Here is a 20,840-nt window from a genome sequence, read left to right as displayed (position 1 = left end):
AGCAAAAGCAACTTAATGCTGTGGGATTTCACAAACAGCACTTAGTATTCGTGTGACCCAGAGCGACAATGTTTCAACTTCTGGACTGCTTATTTTGCTCAGATTCATGCACACTGGGATATCAATGCAGTGCACACAGAATGTGTTGGTTGTGGCCAACTACTGGACAGAACTAGTTGACCACAACCAACACAGCCTCAGTCAGTATCATCATTATTATTATTAGTCAAGGGTACAGACACAAAGAAGAAGAAAATTGACCAATAATAATTATGAATGTACAATAAACATAAATAATTGTGAATAATAAGCTTAAGAGGCCAGAGCGTCAATTTTATTGAAGTGAGAGACAGATAGGTTACGCCCCTCCATGCCTTAGCGTAGAAGCTAAATCTAGATGTCTGATGTGGTGTACCATCTCAGACCGGCAGCACCTAGGTGTAACCAATGACAAGCAGGCACCACCTGGACAGACTGCATCTAACTTTAGCCATAGCTGTAAAAAGACAATATCAATGTAAAAAAACAGTTTTTAAAGGAATGGCTATAGTGAAAACATTGTGGTAGGATAAGTAGCACATTTACGTCTTTGTTGTCACTCAATTGAAAACAATTGAGTAACAATAATATCTAAAAATAGCCCTATTGGTAATCTGTCAAGATTATTACATTAACATGAATAAATGGAGTGGTAATAAGTTATAAAACAAGAGATATCAATGTTTATACACTAGTGGAAATGTACTCAAATGTCAGTTGATAACTGACCCCCCTGTGAGATGACGACACGCCACCAGCGAGTTTCATCTGTCACTATCTATTTAATCTGTACAAAATATTTATTTTGTGTACATCTTTGTTGTTTTCTTTTTTTTTTTAACTTGACACAGATAAAGAAATTGAAAACAAAGAGGGTAAATAAACAGGATTTTCATATGTCAATCCTTATTTTATATGAAATATTTTATATTAATTTATTTTTTCAATATTTAACATGGGTAGATAGGACGAGACAAAACACATATCCTTACATAATATATCGATACATAATGCAAAAAGAAGTCTCCCAGTCTAGTCTGTCTGTATGAAAGCAATAAACTCAAAAATTAATGGACGCATTTTTTCTGGTTTTCACCTATAGATAGTTTGATAGCCTGAGGAAGGTTTAGGTAGGTGTATTTATTTTGTAGGTGTAGGTGTAATTTATTATGAATTTTCACCGAGCGAACCCCATTAACTAAAATAAAAGGTTATCATCCATTCATGTAATGTGAATCTGTCTGCTACGCTTTTAGAGAGAGATATCCCGTTTGGCCGATTTTAATGAAATTTAGAATAGATATAGATAGTTAATGACCCGATGTCAAACATAAACTAGGCAACGGCTACTTATAAATAGGATTAAAGAATTAAAGCAAAGAAAATAATAACTTTACGATTGGTTTAGGCAAAAAACGTTCTTTCTTCGCTCCCTCAAGAATTTCGGGATAAAAAATACCGTATGTGTTATTCCAGGTTATATCTACCCGTGTACCTTTCATAACAATCCGTCCAGTATATTTCGTGTGAAAGAGTAACAAACATACATACACACATACATCCTCACAAACTTTCGCATGTATAATATTAGTAGGACATACACCATCTACCAACGATTCTCAAAGCTACAAACTACAAGCGTACAGTTCGACCAAACTAGGAAGAAACTCTTATGAGGAAAACAACTTGCAATAGAGCGATAACATCTGTCTCGAATCTAGTTGATGACGTCTCATAATGGCCATATTATTAACACAATAGATACACTGTCTTATATTAATTTCACTCCCATGACGTCAATACTTCGAAAACAATTGGATGACAATAACACAATTACTACGTAGAAAGATAGGGTCAGTAGGAAATCGGGAAAAAGATCGTCTGTATGAAGATGAGAATTTTTCCTTGTCAGGAATTTGTCACGGACGACTAATAGAAGCCAAAAGATTATTTTTTAGAATTATTGTCTGTCTGTATGTTTGTTCACACATCACGTTAATACGACTGGTTGGAATTTGATGCAGTTTTCACAGATTTATAGTAGATGGACTAACTTAAAATCTGGTATAGGTTTAATTGCGATACGTCGCTTAGAACCCGAGATATTTATTTTATTGTCAAAAGTTACGTTTTGACCATTTTTTATTGACAAAAATAATTATGAGCCGACGCACATAATAAACGTGGGCGAAATCGCGGGCAAAGGCTAGAGTATGAACCGTAAGGAATAAAGTATGTAATTATAACATGTATTAATCTAATTTTTAATACATTTTGTGATAACAAAAAAAAATAGTTTTTCTTTTTTTTTGCAAATATTTTACTATTGATTTCTTCTGGTCCATTATCTTCTGTAATCCGAACCGAACATCAGACTTTGATAGAAGAAGACGTAGGAATGGTTTAGTACTAAATTCGTAGGGGTTTGTTTGTTCTGCTTATCAATCAGCTGATACTAAAAAGGCGTTCGTTTATAATCAATGCTCGACGGGAGATTTAGTTAGTGTGCGCTTGCATCCCGCGGGTTTAATCGGTGGACTGTTTGAAGATTTTTATAATAAGTTAGTGACATTTGTGACATTTAAAAATACATAATTTGTTTTAGTTTGCAAGTTACGTTCAGTGCTCTGCTGTTGGAGGTTAATATTGTTTATACGTTCGTTCGCGCCCCGTGTTAAAGATAAACTTAAATACCTAACAGATGTAAGTTCATGTACCTATATTTTGTTTTTATAATATCTACTTTTATATTTTTCTTAAAGTTGACCTATATTTTTTCGCATTGACAGAATAAGACAAATCTATTATCTGAGCGTGTTCCAGTTTTATTCACGGCTGTGGTACCTTCAAGCTCGGGGACCGCTTAAAAAATAACAAATTAATGTTGAAAATAAGGCCGTCTGCATAACGTAAACCCTCTTTGGGATTGCTTTTGTTGACTTTCAGTAGGTAGTCAAGGCTTTCTATCCCTCCACGGAATGGAACGATTCTATGACAGGCGAATATTGGCGGAACTTAAAAAACTTTACAGGAATTGCGTGATATTTTCTGTCCCTACTTCGATTCTCTCTTCCTCAAACACATCATGTAAATAATAGACGCCCCCTATGATAGTATAGTGGGATTCATCAGTATTTTCCATTAACATAGTTGCAGTGTTTGTAAACTTTACCAAAGATTTCCGCTGTTAATCTTATTTATCGCTTTGTTTTGATCCCAGTTATTTGATCCGTTTGTGTGGTCTCTCTCCGCGAATCTTATACATAGAAAATTGTTGACATAAGAGAAAAGCGTACCGGAAATTCGGTTAGTCGACTGTGACTGTGACTCAATTTTTGTGAAGAATTTCTGGAATCGACCTGGAATTGGAATTACTTCGCTGTGATTATACTTTCTAATAAAATGTTTTATCTAGTGTAGAATAATTTGACATTTATATTTTATTTTATACATATTATTATAGACATATTATTTTATTTTTTGTTATTGGCTAGTAAATACAAGAAATTGGTAATTATAAATTGGCTTTACAATCACAGCGCTAGATGGAACTTTTTGGAAAGCTAATTAAGCTCTGAACTCTAAATCAAAATAAAACTTAGGTTTTTGTGTACTGACACCATTTTAGCAATAGTTGACTTACTTACGAAGTACATTTTTTAAGTTGCAAAATTATACCCAAAATATGAAAAACGAGTTAACTAATTTTAATGTTACGAGACTAGTCTACAAACACGACTTACATAGTTTTTTTTTTTCTTCAGATAAAATATGGACGATACTACTAGACCATCAGCTTCGGAGAACGACACAATGGAGAGGCTCAGACGCGAGGACACCAGCAGCTGTCGGTGCGAACAGGAGCGGACTCAGGAAGTCAAAATCAAAAGCAAAAGATTCGGAAGAGGCGCGGTGGAGTCAGGTATGGTGGAACAAGATAGGCATTGCTCGTGTGTTGTGTCGTACACGCCTTAGTTTTCAATTTGTGATATTTAACACTGCTTGACAGTGAACGAGGCGCAAATAATTGTTATACATAACTTGTTGAATACAGATATATAATATCTATCAATAGTTATGTCTAGAAATAGAAAATATTTGTACTTATTTTGGTACCTATGTTTGTAACGAATGAAATTAAAAAAACTAATGAAATTTGGCCAATAAATACTATGTACTCGTAGATCTTGAGGGATAACAGGCTACCGTTTATCGCGAAACGAAAACACGAGGTCGCGGGCGACCGGGCATAATAGCGCTAGCGTCTTATCAATTTATTTTATTTCTTAGCGAAAAAATAAACTTTAACAGATTATGTCACGCTAGATAAAGAATTTTAGTAGAACGTAGGTATTATATATAGATTCCTGTTACATAATTGACTTAAACGAAAACTGTACTTACCAAAATCCTATTACCCAACTGTGATTACACCAGTTGTTCGCCACGAACTTAGACCTCGCGAACACAATACATTTTGATGAGTTTTTTAAAGTTGTGATTATTTCGAAAACGACTTAACCGATTTTGATGCCCCACGAACTTAAAAATTCTATTGACAGATCCTACGTAACTTTTAAATTTCATCAAAATCAGGCAAACGGTTCGAAAGTTATCGCGTTACAAACATACATACAAAGAATGTATTTTTGCCCCAAGATGAATTGTAGACCTCCTTCTAGGCCTGCCTGCTAGACCGCTCACTCGGTCAATTGTAGAATAGGACGGCGCTGTTAAAGCGCTTCATGGGCACAGAGCGCCTAGCGCCTTAAGAACGCCTCGCCATTGTTCAGTCGCGATCCGTCGACGAGCACAGTATGGAGATTCGATGTACAGTTTGCCACAGAGAAATTTGACCCCTCTGCGATTTGAACACCATCTCTTAGGGGGTCAGATTTCTCTGTGGCAGACTGTACGTCAACGCATGTCGGCATCAAAACCTATGGAAAACAACGTAGCAATAGGGCATGGCTCAAATATGATGAAAGATCCCTCAAAGGTCAATGAGGAGTACAATGACGCAAAAATTAAATTATCTATGGTTCCAAACACGTGATTTTTTTCTGGTTAACTTCGTTCAAATATTGCCGTTGTTGTGGCCGGGGTCAAGCGATTTGTGAACTCTATGATCGTATCAGATCTTGTTGCCAACATAAACAGGGTTTATTACGATGGTAACTTTTATGTAATAAGTAGTAATGAACAGCGTCATTACATAATTGTTGTAATGAATAACATCCTACAGATCAGTAACTATAGGGAAATCAAGACTGATAATAGCCGTCACTAACTTTTAATCTTAAAATCATAAAACTTGATAAATCGTCACTGATTTTTAATAGTTATTGGGTTATAAATGCCGTTATATGGAATTTATTTAAACCAAATGATTTATTTTATCCAAAAATTGACCATTTTCGAGAAATTTGATATTTATTTAATTCAGCTTCTTTTGGATTAATTAATTATTTTTTAAAGTGTGTATCCGTTTAATTTTTACAATATTTTAATTAATCGTAATATCGCAGAGACTTCATCATTTAAGAACAAGATTTGGAAACATAATTGACTTGTCGTTTTTTTAAACAAGCATCTTATTATTAAGACTATACTATACTTTTTGACTATGTACATAATGTACTTTGATATATTATTATAGAGAAAAAAAATTGTAAGAAACAATAATTAATATAAAAATTGATTTGAAGAAGTGCCTGTGAAGGTCTAACAAATGATTTGTTTGATTGGTTGATTTGGTTCTTAATAAATGATTTGAATTTTATTTTTGAATTTGAGACGCATGTTTTCAGCAAATTATCTCAAAATATTTGCTAGTGATCACATGCGCAGATTATTAGAAACACTTGTACATTTTATTAGTTTTCTAGCGATGTACAAAAAAATATAACTCATTTGTGTTATTCTCAGAATTCACTTTAGGAAACGAACCGAAACGTCTACTTGACGGGGTATAAAATAAAATGCCTCTAAGTAGGTATTTACCTATAAATGAACCAAATACAATAATTTTCATGTCACTTTAATTGATCAGTTTTGTTAATTACGTTACTTACAATTTTTTTTTGTTCTTATTAAATGTTTATTGTGTCTCAACATCGCGTGGCGCAACGTTAGCGGGAAGCTAACATTCGGAGCTGTTACGTCACGAAGCCCAGGGTTCGCGTAAAAAAACAACCATTCAATTTGGCAGATTTGGCTATGCTTTTCTTCACAACCGGCTGCCTGCCTGACGCCAACCCTCTTTGGGGATTGCCTATCAGCCGTTAGTTAATGTGTCCCTTAGTCGTCTTGTACGACATGCAGGATTTGGAGTGATCCTATTACAGGGAGGAACACACGACACTAAAACTTTACTTGGGTATATACCTATATTAATGTCAATAATTGTCCGTAGGTTTAACACACGAATGCGGCGTCTTCGGAGCAATAGGCACAGGGGATTGGCCGACCCAGGTGGACATAGGACAGGTCATATGTCTGGGTTTAGTGGCATTGCAACACAGGTAATGGCAACGTTTTTTTTATATCCCAGTTCTAGAATATAATAATGTTTATCGTCATGCAATATAAACCACCATTTTTAAACACCGCTAGTGACTATACAGTAAATCGTCGTTATCAGAAAAAAAATAATATCGAATTGAATTTGTATAAATGTTAAAATAAAATGCCCGTAAAATAAAATAATATGTCAGTTCTAATATTAGCAGTTGTACCTACTTAAATGTGCTTGATGCCCTTGGATCATAGATTAACAAAAAGAATATAAAAAATAAGGGGATTCCAATAAAAATGACGCTAACGTTACTGAACAGTTCGTGTCGAACTTTGGCGCAGTGAAAAAGCAGCATGCTGCTTTTCCACTGCGGTAAATAAAAGCTTTCAAACAAACTACGTAATGTTCATTAATTCGCGTCGGCGTGTGTCCGAATCCGATAGTGTGTAGCCGGCATAAAGTAGTAATGTTATCGAATTAGTTATCATAATAATATTTTTTTTTTCACAGAGGACAAGAATCAGCCGGTATTGTGACCTCAGAGGGCAAGAGCGCCCGCACCTTCAACTCTCACAAAGGAATGGGTCTCATCAACAATATATTCAACGATGAAGCTATGAAGAAATTGAAAGGAAACCTAGGCATCGGACACACAAGGTTTTTTAGATTTTAACTATAACAACGACATTGTATATAGTACATTTTGCGCCATTGAGTTGAAGCGGTGGTGGTCAAAAATGATTTATTTGCATTAAAGTGGGATACAATAACAGCGGATACAGTGCATAGTGATCAGAACAATCCTATTTAGCTCTATAACACAACATGCAAATGTATTTGTGTTGTTGACAATTAAGGACACAATTATTTATTAATTACTCAACATGCAATCAGTTGCTAAAATTTAAATCAAATATTAATGTACTGAATTTAATATAAATAATGTCAGATTTTATAAAAATGTCAAAGAATGTTGATAATGGTTACTTATATGTCATGTAATCAGTTATTGATTAGAAATATCTAAAAGCCATTTTCTTGTTAATCACTGCAGTTTGTATATCAATCTGACTCCATGTGTATACATAGAGTCAGATCTATGATAACTACACATGACTGTATTATCTGTATTATATTATCTATATTGCTTCCGTTGAAGTAAAACATCGTGAGGAAACCTGCACACTGGTTGATTTAGATTAGCTATTTAGTTTGCTTGTATGTATGTATGCGATTATTTGCCACTAGATGGCGATAGGTAGTCGTAAAAGTGATGTCAAATGAATTTAGGCGACTTGAAGAAAATCTGATGAATTTGATGCGCCACATCTTCAAGTCGGGGTCAGACTTAGCTTGAAATACATTTTTGACGTGATGTAGGTATATCATACTAAGTGAAGTAAATTAATCATACTAGTAAAATTAATTTTGAATTTGGATTATGTCCAAAAAGGTCCCAGTTTCGAAACCTACGCATGTCACATACATTTGTGTGTTTTTGGGCGAAGTCAAATATCGCGAGGAAACCTGCGCTTTAGTTGGCGATTACCTAATCCAACTAGTATTTGAATGTGAGTAGCAAAGGGCAATATATATCATCAATACATATCAATCTATATATATAAAACTCTTGCGTTACCGACTGACTGACAGACAACGCAATGCCGAAACTACTGGGCGTAGAAAGCTGATTCACACTAATATTAAAGGCTATAGTTTGTATGTTACTTCACGTTCAAAAGGCTAGGGCAATTTTTATGAAATTTGTTATTGAGGTAGCTGTTGATTAGATACATAGAGTTTGTTTTTATAGGGTTTGGTCATAAATTTTTATAGTCAATGGCGCTTTATAAAGTAGATGGCGCTACAATGCACAATCACGCGGGTAACGCCGCGGGATGCAGCTAGATTTACATACACAAGACACCCAAAACATTTACTTCTTTCTTCACCCTTTCCTTGCAGTAAAGTAAGAAGAATGTCTGAAACCCTTCTCATCATAGCTGTCTATTGCGTAACATATATTTAGGGCCAATGTTCATTGAGTCAGATAATATTGTTATTAATGTGCGCAGGAGTGACCCATCTTATCGGACGGCCGCTGAGTTGGTCACGTGAGAGTCATATTGAGAGCAAGGGTAGGCCAGTTTTGTTGCTAACTAGATGAAAAGCCTTGATTATATCACTACATATATAGTACCTCTATAAAAATATAGGTCGATTCCAGCTGTCTGTCTGTCTTTAAATATGCTACTTTAAAACTACGCAACGGATTTTGATGCGGTTTTTTTTTGTAGATAGTGTTATTCCACCAATTTCAATACGAACTTTTAACAAGCCAAAGTCAAGTTAGAGGGTTTAAACTAAACTAGATATAATACCTTCATACTCATTGTATGTTACTGACATTGGCAGTTGTAAAGAAGAAAGAAATAGTTTTTCTCTCTCCCTCTCTCTCAGAAATGGTCGCCAACAATGTATGTAGATTTGCTCTGTGAAAATAAAATAATTTACTGCATTGTTCTAAACCTCTATTTTGTTCCTATTTTGCTCATAACCCATCATGTCACGTTTTCGGTTTAACCGTAAAACGAGACAGGGCGTTTTTGATTTTTTTATAACTGTATGAATATCAGCAGATACATAAGGGTTTCTAAATCCACTCAAACGAATGATAAACTCGAAATATACAAATAGATCAGAGGGCGAACTGCGGTTATGCATTGCACGTCTCACTATCGAATCGATTCGAAGTGAGACGCAGCGAACCAATCACATTGCGGTGCGGTTGTCGTTACGTAACAATGGCGCACTGTGATTGGTTGGACCTGCGTCTCACTGCGAAACGACTCGACGATCGACGATTTTTACTGGCACGGTAATAGATGACTTTATTGCGAATAAAGTTAATATGTTTTATGTTTGACGACCTCGGTGGCGCAGTGGTAAGGTTCTTGCCCCTGAGCCGAGAGGTTCCGGGTTCGATCCCCGGTCGGGTCATGATGGAAAATGATCTTTTTCTTATAGGCCCGGGTCTTGGATGTTTATCTATATATGTATTAGTTATAAAATATAGTATCGTTGAGTTAGTATCCCATAACACAAGTCTCGAACTTACTTTGGGGCTAGCTCAATCTGTGTGATTTGTCCTAATAAATATATTTATTTATTTATTTATGTTCAGGTATTCGACGTCAGCGGCATCGGAGGAAGTCAACTGTCAACCTTTTGTGGTGCACACGGCGCACGGAGCACTGGCGGTCGCTCACAATGGAGAGTTGGTCAACTGCAGCAGTCTCAGGAAGATGGTAACGCTAAGTAGTTTATACCTTTACTATTTTTCAAGTTATTTGAATGTTAATATTATACTGTCATTGTGTATCGAAAAACCTGTTCTTTTCACTACAATTGGCTAATTGACTATATAAATATGTCTATACAGTCGAATACGGTAATTAAACGCCACTTTAATTCGTCACTTGACACTTGACGACCTCGGTGGCGCAGTGGTAAAGTGCTTGCCTCTGAACCGAGAGGTCCATAGTCGATGCCCGGTCGGAAAATGATCTTTTTCTGATTGGTCCGGGTCTTGGATTTTTATTTATATGTGTATTTGTTATCCCATAAGGTTCTAACTAAGTTTGGGGTTAGCTCAATCTGTGTGATTTGTCCTAATATATTTATTTATTTTTATTAATTACACCATTCACTATTTTTTGTTCTGTTTAAAGTATATTAGGCATGCTTTTTGATTCCAAAATTGTGACGTCACAAAATGTCCATCTACATTTTGTTATTTGACGTTAGAAAAATATCTGAAAATAGGTATCTGATTTGACTAGTTGGAAAGTAACCTATTAGAACATAATCAGTGTAGCAAAAAAAGGAACGGTTACCATCTCCATTAAGTTTCTGATTTCTCATCTGTTCGAGAGACAAGATTTTTGTATACCACTGAGCAAGCAAACGGGCATACGGCCGGCCCACCTGATGGGAAGCAATCACCGCGGCCAGTGAACGCTTTCACAAAAAACCAATGCAAAATCAGGGACAAAAATACATTACAGCATATTCAAGTTTATTTATGGTGCCAGGTGTTAGGCCGCGGCGTGGGGCTGTCCACACACTCAGACTCGGAGCTGATCACCCAGGCGCTGTGCCTCAACCCACCGGAGGGGGAGACCAATGGCCCAGACTGGCCCGCGAGGATCAACAACCTCATGAGGTCAGTATTATAGTTCCAGGTGTGAGGCTGTCCACGCGGAGCTGACGTGTCTTTGTATCTGTTTGTCTGTCCATGACATCGTAACAACTAAACGGCTGAGGGTGAATTTCGCAAGCGTTTGAACGCAGCGTGTAGCGTTTCATTAGTGTGCGACATTTTTTTTTTAATAAGGAATATTTTTTTTAATTTAACATTTTAAAAAATTATGATTGCTTATTAGGAAAGGATAAATAGGATAATTAAATTGATTACTGTGTATGGTACAATTTCATAAATACTAATGACATACCGCGGCAGTGTTCGAAATGCTCGTGAAATTCATCCCTGAACTGATTTCGCTCTATTCGATTTGTTCTATGTTTTTTTTTATTATTTGAAAACAAATTTTAATCAGGTGTGTTCTTAGCCATGTTTGAAAAATGTGTGTTCATCCGAGAAACTATCACCTCTTTTCTAGCAGATGAAAGAAGCCAGCATTTTAGAAGTCTTTCTTAATTTTAGTTTTTATTGCCATGTCATTTTTATACAGGGTTACTGGTATCTAACGCACAACCTTCCAAAGGCGCGTAAGGTACATAGAGACTAACATCTTTTGTTCTACGACTTTTGTAAAAAAATCCTATTTTTAATTTTAATGTCCTTTCTATTAAACGTTAACTCTATTTGTTTTCGCTACATAACGCTACCGTACTGTCTCGTGTTGCTTGGCTATTACATAGAGTTAAGATGTGTAGAATCGCTAATTAGATTGTATTATTTTTATATGAAGAAAAAAAACTACGAATCACGAGAAGTCGTAGAGTAAAAGTTGCTTGTTTTGTATTGTGTACCCGAGTAGTCTTTAGGAGGTTTTGCGTTTGATACCAGTAATCCTGTATAATGTGTTTCAAAAAGTTTATTAACAATGCATTAGACACTTTTTAATGTTCTTTTCAAAAGTGTCAAAAGTCAACAGTTTAAAAAATCTATCAAATCAAATCATTTATTCAGAAATTAGGCCTTCACAGGCATTTTTTCACGTCATATTCTAAATTAAATGATGTTTACCAAAGTTACAAACTACTAGCATTTCGGAACGACCACTGCTGAGAAGAAATGCCGAAAGAAACTCATTCAAACAGTGTTGGTCCCTATTATGCCAGAAGGGCTTACCATTTTTTAAATATAAATTTATGTATATTTTTTTTTCTAAGAAACTACAAGTTTAAAATATTTGTAATATTGTATCACCAGGCTGGCGCCCCTCAGTTACTCGCTAGTGATAATGCTGAAAGACAAAATCTACGCCGTCCGCGACCCCTACGGCAACCGACCGTTGTGCCTTGGCAAGATTCTGCCTCTCGGCTCCTCGTGTAAGTAAAATTGCATGGTGACCTTTAACAACTTTGATCGAACTGGTTAGATATATCGTAATGCGTCACGATTTTTGACAAGTAATTGTTTAGGAATAAATTAGTGACGACCTCGGTGGCGCAGTGGTAAAGTGCTTGCCTCTGAACCGAGAGGTCCCGGGTTCGATCCCCGGTCGGGTCATGATGGAAAATGATCTTTTTCTGATTAGCCTGGGTCTTGGATGTTTATCTATATATATATTATAAAATATAGTATCGTTGAGTTAGTATCCCATAACACAAGTCTCGAACTTACTTTGGGGTTAACTCAATCTGTGTGATTTGTCCCAATATATTTATTTATTAATTTATCTGTCTGAAGAATTAACCCCTTGTTCACACAGACGTTTTTTTATTGAAATACCCAGACACCTTAAAAATCAAAATCATTGAACATTATTTATAATTCATATAATAAATTGATGCGTAATGTGCATATTTTTTATATGTGCAGTATTGTAATTAAAATAACCATTATTTTGTACCTTAATTAACTAATTATTCAAACCAACAGAACGTACGGATCATTATAAGAATGTATATGAAATTGCATGCTTCGGGTTGCACAACATTATTCTGGTTTAAGCATATTATATGAATTGTATCTATAGTTTTTTTGTTCTTGGTCTTGTCCAGGACTGGTGAGAAACATAAGTAGAGGTATACTAGGCATATGGAATACTAGCCACGCCCCGGGGCTTCGCTCCCGTGGGAATTTCGGGATAAAAAGTACCCTATGTGTTATTTCAGGTTATATTCTACCGTGTATCAAATTTCATCAAATTTTCGCATTTATAATCTTAGTAGGATTAAGAATTAAATAAAAATATTAATTATTGAATGAATGTATTTCTTTTATACAATGAACAGTCGTCTTAAGTGGCTTTTATATGTGCAATATTTTATTAATAAAAAATTAGATACCATTTAACTTTGGTTAAAGTTTTTCTCTCATTTTTAATGCGAAATATCGTGGAGTGAAGACATTTTTTTTACTAAAATAAATTGGTAGGTCTTCGTTTTAAAATATTACGTGGTGAGATTTAAGTTATTAGATTTAATTTAATCAAGATTCTATCTTATTTTTTTTTTAAATAGTACCTTAAAACACAGGCGTAATAATAATATAGCTCTACGTGTCGCTTTACGGTTTACAAATCGAGCGTTTGACGTAAAAATAAATACACGTGATATTTTACCCCCCTCTCCCCTTGTGATATATTTCGTGATTAGTCACGTGATTAATGGACGACCACAAACACATATTTAAACCTATATACACTTCTTCCAGATGTCTACAAACAGTCATCGACTCAGCATGCAGCGGGTAACGCATGAATTCCATTACTCATTATTATAACAAGCCATGCTGTCATGAAGCGGTGGTGGTGTAATGTTTAAGTCGCCCGCCTGTGGATCGAATGGTCCCAGGTTCGAATCCTACTCGTGCCACATGAGTTTGTATACAAATCTGACTCATATATAGTAGTTTTTATCGACCGCCACTTGCTTCCGGTGAAGGAAAACATCGTGAGGAAACCTGCACACTGGTTGATTATTATTAACTTGTGTGTGAAATGGAGAAGGTAATGGCAAACCACCCCATTCATAATGCCAAGAAAGTTGTTGTGTGTGTTTCATTCCACGTAATGACCACGACCATCAGCCATGAGGAATATGAAGAAGAAGATGCTATCATTATGTCATTAATATATAGTTTTCTTGGGCATTAGTTGGATACGACAGACAGAAAGGGATGTGGTTATACAAAAGAAAGAGAAGCATGATGTAAGCTCAGACGGCTTTCCTTTTCTATAACATACGGGCATCACTTTCTGGACCGTTACATAGTAATATAAGTTGTTTATATGAGTAACATAACACCTTTTTAATTTTATCACCTCATATTGTCATAACATCATAGGACTAACAATGAGATTTTGTTAAATTATCGCATTATATTTCTGGGAACCGATATAGTAAGTACATTTCCTGACTCCGCAACTGAACTAAAATAACATAGTATATTATTTCAGTTCAGTTGCGTCAGTCAGAAAAAAGTCCCGCTTATCACGTGTTCACTATCATCAACATCCAGGAATTGTTTTTCGTAGCCCAGACGTTTCTTTAAACGAACTGTTTGACAGTTCAACGAAATATTCTGGTGTTAACTGTAAAGCCGGCACCACACTGCCGGCTTTCCGGCTTCTTTCTCAGCTGTTAAGCGTCCCAGGGTCCGCTACTGATAACTATACTAACACTATGCAAAACTAATTGTTAACATCATAAAGTTACCTAATTGTTAAGTTAACATTGTGTCGGGAAAGGTGAAAAACTAAGTATTTTTATGGGTCCATTACGAAGGGGGATCGGGTTGGCGGATTGTAATTAAAATTGTCTGAATCTCGCGTAAACTCTAATTATAAAAAGAAAAATTCTCTGATTATGCGTGATATTCATTAGAATTTATTTTTATTTTTGAAATTTTATATATATATATATATATTTATAACTAAACAACTATTCGAGAGTGTATTACTAACAGGACCACTTCATATCCTCACGTGAATGCACTATGAGGTGACTAAGGGATACAATCTAAAGATTTAAAAGTTTTTTTACGCTGTCCCGGTGTCTTCGCGGCGCCACAGCTCCGAACGAAACCGGGATGCGCATGCGCATATGTGAGTAATGATTGGTTGTTTGTATTTCAGTCTTGATGAACGGCTGCTCTAAGAACGGCATCGAAGAGAAAGCTGAAGGATGGGTCGTCTCGTCAGAGTCTTGCGGCTTCTTGTCTATCGGTGAGTAGAAATTCATTTAGTTATGTACACTTTTATTTTGTGATATATAGTCTGTGATATATAGTATGTGATCCGTATCGGGTACACAAAAAACATGCGTTTCTTCGCAAAATGCTTAATGTGCCTTACGCAAAATCTCCTTCTTATAAGTAAAGGCAAAAAAAAATATGAAACCCAATCGTCCCTAATAGAAATTTTTAAAAAACTTTCCCTCTTTTTCATAAAAAAAAGTCGAAGCACACTTTAAGCTAAACTGTGTTCTGTCTCGTTCTGTCAATGTCAAATATGTGCAACAGAGGGACAGAACATACTTAGTTCGGTGTGTAGTGTAATAAAAACATCGTGTGTGTGTGTGTGTGTGCACGTTTAGGCGCCCGCTACGTTCGCGAAGTATTACCCGGAGAAATAGTGGAGATGTCTCGCCACGGCATCCGCACCATCACTGTGGTGGACCGGCCCGCTGACAAGCAACAGGCATTCTGCATCTTCGAGTATGTGTATTTCGCCAGGTCGGACAGCATGTTTGAAGGTAATTGCAATTTATGGGATACTAGCTACGCCCCGGGGCTACGCTCCCGTGGGAATTTCGTGATAAAAATTACTCTGTTTGTTATTCCAGGTTATATTCTATCCGTGTAGCAAATTTCATAACAATCGGTTACAAATGTACATACGTACACATCCTCAAAAACTTTCGCGTTTGTAATATTAATAGGATGTTTATCATCCAAAATTAAAATAGCGTAGTTTTAAATATCTAAGTATACATGGGAACAGACATACGGCGAGAAGCGACTTTGTTTTATATAGTCTGTAATGTAATATTACAACTAGTGATGCCACGACCGTGCGATGCACCCCTTCCTATTCCTACACTGCATACGATTGTGAATCTTATATCTATAGCGTGTAAAGCTTTAATATAAGAGTTGCTTTGGGGCTAACTAGTAATTTGTAGCTTTAGTAAATATCATTTAATTTAATGTATGACGTCAGGCAGTACCTGTCAAGGCCTAATTTCTGAATAAATGATTTGATTTTGTGTGTTTTCTTAGCCGTTAGGTATGCATAGGGTAAATTAAATTAAAGTCAATTTAGACAAAAAATTTGACTAGGAAAAAAATATTCAATAATAATAACTATTCAGAATCGGTGTACAGCGAACATTGATATCTGAAACTACTGATTTCCCAGGAATGGTTTCTTGGGGAAACATGTTGATATCAATGGGGTGATTACGTGGTTTATTTATTGAGACTGCCATCCCGCGCAGGGCAAATGGTGTACTCGGCGCGCATGCAGTGCGGACGCATGCTGGCGCGGGAGTCGCCGGTGGACGCCGACATCGTGTCGTCCGTGCCGGAGTCCGGCACCGCCGCCGCGCACGGCTACGCCAGACAGGTTACTGTTGTTTTACATTTTTTTTCCATATGTATGTTGCATGTTTATATTGTACTAGCTCTGGGCCGCGGCTTCGCCCGCGTCAATTTGTCTGCGAAAGCGGAACTGACGATTTTCATAGAAACTTTCACCTCCATTATAGTCATTGGGGGGTTGATTTTTGGAGAAAAAAATTGCCTTTGTTTGGGGGGGGGAGGTTGCCTTAGCGCGAACACGGCTATGATGTCATAAAGTTTTAATAAACAAATACAAATGTTTCTCAGCTTATTTCCATGTGTTTATCGGTCTCATTGTGAGTGTGATGAATGAACTGGCAAATAACTTGCTAGAAAGTCATTTACCAGTTAATTTATCTGCCAGATAGCTATATTTTATCCAATAAATTACGTACATACGACTAATTTAATTGTACCCTGAGTTAATTTACACATCTTTAATTTTAATTTGTAAGGTTTTGTTTTTGTAAGCTACACTATCGAATTGGGTTAGCCTCATTACAGGCTAACCCAATTCGATTCATCAATTCGAAATATATATAGGTTGTAATTAAAATATATATATATCACTAACCAAACCTTTAAATTTTTTTTCAAACAGTCGGGTATCCCCTTCATGGAAGTCCTATGCAAGAATCGCTATGTGGGCCGCACTTTCATCCAACCATCCACAAGGCTACGGCAACTGGGGGTCGCGAAGAAGTTCGGCGCGCTGTCCGAAAATGTACGGGGCAAGAGAATCGTTCTCATCGACGACAGTATTGTCAGAGGGAACACTATTGGACCTATCATTAAGCTGCTGAGAGACGCGGGAGCCAATGAGGTTGGTTTATTGAATTTTATTTAAATACTAGCTGCGCCCCGGGGCATCGCTCCCGTGGGAATTTCGGGATAAAAAGTACCCTGTGTGTTATTCCAGGTTATATTCTACCCGTGTAACTATCGAACTATTGTTAATAGATGCAAATTTCATAACAATCGGTCCAGTAGATTTTGCGATACATCCTCATAAACTTTCGCATTTGTAAAATTAGTAGTATTTTTGGCTTTTCACAACATATTAACAGAATATATATGATTTTCACTATGTACATTCAGTAGGTAAAAGTAATTTAATATCATAAACATTTTAATTACTAAAATTCTATAAGTATAATGTATGTATGTTTAATGTCGGACATTTCAATTTAAAAGAAAAAAAAACTTTTCGCGCTAAAAATCAAGGGATTTTACAATTTTGTTAAAATGTCCTCATTTATGGCACCCAAATGTATTATTTTATTATTTACTATAGGTTTCTATAGGTTTTAATACTAACGTGCGTCGAATCTCCATACGATTTCTGCATAGCGCCCATCTCAATTTTATTTCTAAAGGTTTATACATAAATGGTACAAAATAAAATATTTATGTAATCAGGTCCACATAAGAATAGCGTCACCGCCTCTCAAGTACCCGTGTTACATGGGCATCAACATCCCAACACGAGAGGAACTCATCGCGAACAAAATGGACTCCTTCAAGCTCGCCGAGCATGTTGGTAAGATGATTGGCATTTGAAAATAAACAACTGAACAAAAATGTTTGTGTTTATGAATTTTGATTTATGTATTGTGTACTAGCTGTTACGCGCGACTTTGCCCGCGTAAACGTTTCACGGGTACAGTTATTTTTCCCTATGTCCTTCTCCATACTATTAACTACATGTATGCAAAATTTCAAGAAGATTGGTTAAGTAGATAGAGCGTGAAGAGGTAACAAACAAACGAAAAAATACTTTCGCATTTATAATATTAGTAAGGATGTTTACTTAAAACCTATTAATCGTGGATTATGCTGGTTTGCCTCTGGACCAAGAGGTCCCGGGTTTGATCCCCGGTCGGGTCATGATAGAAAATATTTTTTTCTTACTGGCCCGGGTCTTGGATGTTTATTTATATACATATATATGTTTATAAATAAACATCCATATATATATATATACATACACAAGTCTCGAACTTACTTTGGGGCTAGCTCAATCTGTGAGATTTGTCCTAAAATATTTATTTATATAGAATTGCATTCTAGGTGCGGACAGCTTAGAATACCTGAGCGTGGAAGGTCTTGTGAGTGCCGTCCACTATAATATGAAGATCACCCCCAGCGAGGGGTTGGGGGGGCACTGCACCGCCTGCCTCACCGGGGAGTACCCCGGAGGGCTGCCCGAGGACATCGACTGGTGATCTAACTATCGATATCGATAGTTAGATAACTGTTGAAAGTAGTCTTATGTGACTATAGGCTAATTCGTCGTTTTATTACTTTTTTCTATGATTAACGGTTATAAAAAATATTGACATAATAATTTTTTGTTAAATAATGTTTTGCTCAAATCAATGTAATGTTCTTGCATTTGTATTATTAAAAAAAAGTAGTTGCTTTTTTTTAATCTTTCGAAAAACAAATTTTGAAAAGGCAGACCTTTTTTTTTTACATTTTTCAATTAATCTAGGTATCTCTGATTTGTCAGCAGTCTATCCAATGGCAGAGAATCTCGTCTAGTCTCACTAAATTTGCTGAAGGAGCTACTCAAAAAGTGAAATTAAAAAAAAACCCAATTGATTTTCAATGCATTTTGCGAAGTTTTAACTCATATTCGACCCTCAAACATGATGGAATCAGTTTGTCTTTTGGAGAATAAATGTAGAAAAAAATAATAAAAATATGGATATTTTCAGACATAACATTAATTTGTTAGCACAGTAACAGTACAGACTGAAATTTTAGTACATTCTAGCTGTTTTAAGTACAATATACTAAGTAATATTTTTATATCATGCACAATATTATAGTTTTCCTTTTGGGGCCAAGTGAAGTGGACCGATGCCTTTAATCGGCATTTTAGATAAGTTAGTAATAATAACTATCACTGCAGGCGGTAACGGCAAATATAATTGATGTAGATTAAGTTTTTTAAAACATTTTTTTTGGTGAAAAATCTCGAGTCGTGATAAATTAAGTTTTTGAAATAAATTTATCTAACGATAGTGTTTAGACAATGTAAGTTTTATATTTTACGAAAAAAAAAATGCAAAATTATCAAAAAAAAAATAAGTTCATATTTCACGTCGCTATCGGTAAATGTCTTCCTAAAACATTCCTCAATTTTATATATGCTTTTATATTTGTTTGATCATAGAATTAAGAAACACCCAAGTGCCTTTGGATTTTGCTTGTACCTTTTTACCTTGTTCTATGTTTCTCAATCTGTGAATTACGCCGGACGAATATAAATACATGATTTTGCTGATTTTTTAATCTCAATGGACTGCAAGCCTGAAATCGCGAAAATAAATCATTCAAATATCTAACTTGAGGAAAATATACGAATCTGATGTTTTTTTTTTGCGATTTCGGGGTTACTCCTATACGAAAAATTGCTTAGTATCATGGACTGAGCATTAAGACAAAAAGTTGTCAGTGATCAAAAGATCACTCTGTATAATAACAGTAATCAAAGTTCAGTTTTTCACATTACATGAGATTGAAACATGAACAAATTCTTTTTAATTTACATGTGTGAAATTATGTGAATTATAATTGTGTGAATATTGTGTTGTAATACTATAGAAGATTGAGAGTTCAACTTTTATATAATGTCATTGCTTTAAAGTTTTTGAAGAAAACAGTGAAACATGGAATACCGTCCGTGGGATACGAAAATATGCTTTGATTGTAGTTTCAAAAGCGCAATTTAGAAAAATGTATTTTTAAAATATTGATGCACCGTAATGGTTGAGAAACATGAATGAGAAGAGTCGTGCTGGATTCGACTTCTATGTATGTAATTTCAACTATAAATAGTATTAAGATTCATTAGTGGTAACATTTTTTGGAATCCCACTTTTTTATATTGGGTTAGTGAAAACATTCCTTGCGTACGCAATGATATATTTTTAAGTATAAATGTCTCGCATAGTTTTCGCTGTTCTCAAATATTTTAGAATATGTTACAAATTGTAAGTTGTATCGAATATACGCGTATATTGTAGATTATATGTTAACGAAATTTTTAGAAGTAATTTCCCATTTGTTTAAAATGTTTTATATTTGATACTACACAAACTTGAACTTTTTATTTAAATACACTCGTCAAAAATGAAAATATCTGCAAATTACAATTTACGTCATTTATAATAAATTAAATTGTAATGTGCATTTATTTTTGTGTATGTATAAGATACTGTTATTTACATTTTCATACATTTAAACAAACGGAGCTTAGACGAAGAAAATAGCTATAATTTTACACGAATCTTGATCCATTGTCGATCTATTTATTTACGAGCGAATATTCCTTAGATCTGACAAACAGACGAGCCATGACCTAGTTTTTTATTATTAGTTTTTACCGATGTTTTCTGATATTGTATTATTGTCCCAGCGCAATTGATCAATTTGGTAATAAAATTGTTAATTTATAAA

The 20,840-nt window shown here is 35.4% G+C and overlaps 1 protein-coding gene across 7 annotated transcripts in view; it reads left to right on the top strand.

Annotated features, from left to right (window-relative positions):
* The window catches only part of LOC128670430 (amidophosphoribosyltransferase-like), a 23,941-nt gene extending 3,101 nt beyond the window's left edge, over positions 1–20,840 (top strand). For 3 of the 7 annotated variants that reach the window (XM_053746081.1, XM_053746077.2, XM_053746075.2), the window contains exons 2-14: positions 3,804–3,961; positions 6,455–6,563; positions 7,067–7,213; positions 9,741–9,864; positions 10,651–10,781; positions 12,015–12,133; positions 13,464–13,499; positions 14,887–14,976; positions 15,347–15,505; positions 16,250–16,377; positions 16,975–17,196; positions 17,793–17,913; positions 18,444–20,840. In XM_053746081.1, coding sequence (XP_053602056.1) covers positions 3,811–3,961; positions 6,455–6,563; positions 7,067–7,213; positions 9,741–9,864; positions 10,651–10,781; positions 12,015–12,133; positions 13,464–13,499; positions 14,887–14,976; positions 15,347–15,505; positions 16,250–16,377; positions 16,975–17,196; positions 17,793–17,913; positions 18,444–18,598 — 1,692 coding nt within the window. In that variant the 5' untranslated portion in view covers positions 3,804–3,810 and the 3' untranslated portion in view covers positions 18,599–20,840. Of the gene's footprint in view, positions 1–2,610; positions 2,743–3,803; positions 3,962–6,454; positions 6,564–7,066; positions 7,214–9,740; positions 9,865–10,650; positions 10,782–12,014; positions 12,134–13,463; positions 13,500–14,886; positions 14,977–15,346; positions 15,506–16,249; positions 16,378–16,974; positions 17,197–17,792; positions 17,914–18,443 lie in introns of those variants that run through there. The other 4 variants (XM_053746080.2, XM_053746079.2, XM_053746078.2 and 1 more) reach the window with 3 other exon arrangements.

The sequence above is a fragment of the Plodia interpunctella genome, chromosome 5 (assembly GCF_027563975.2).
Source record: "Plodia interpunctella isolate USDA-ARS_2022_Savannah chromosome 5, ilPloInte3.2, whole genome shotgun sequence".
Lineage (NCBI taxonomy): Eukaryota > Metazoa > Arthropoda > Insecta > Lepidoptera > Pyralidae > Plodia > Plodia interpunctella.
This window is presented reverse-complemented; position numbering and strand designations above follow the sequence as displayed.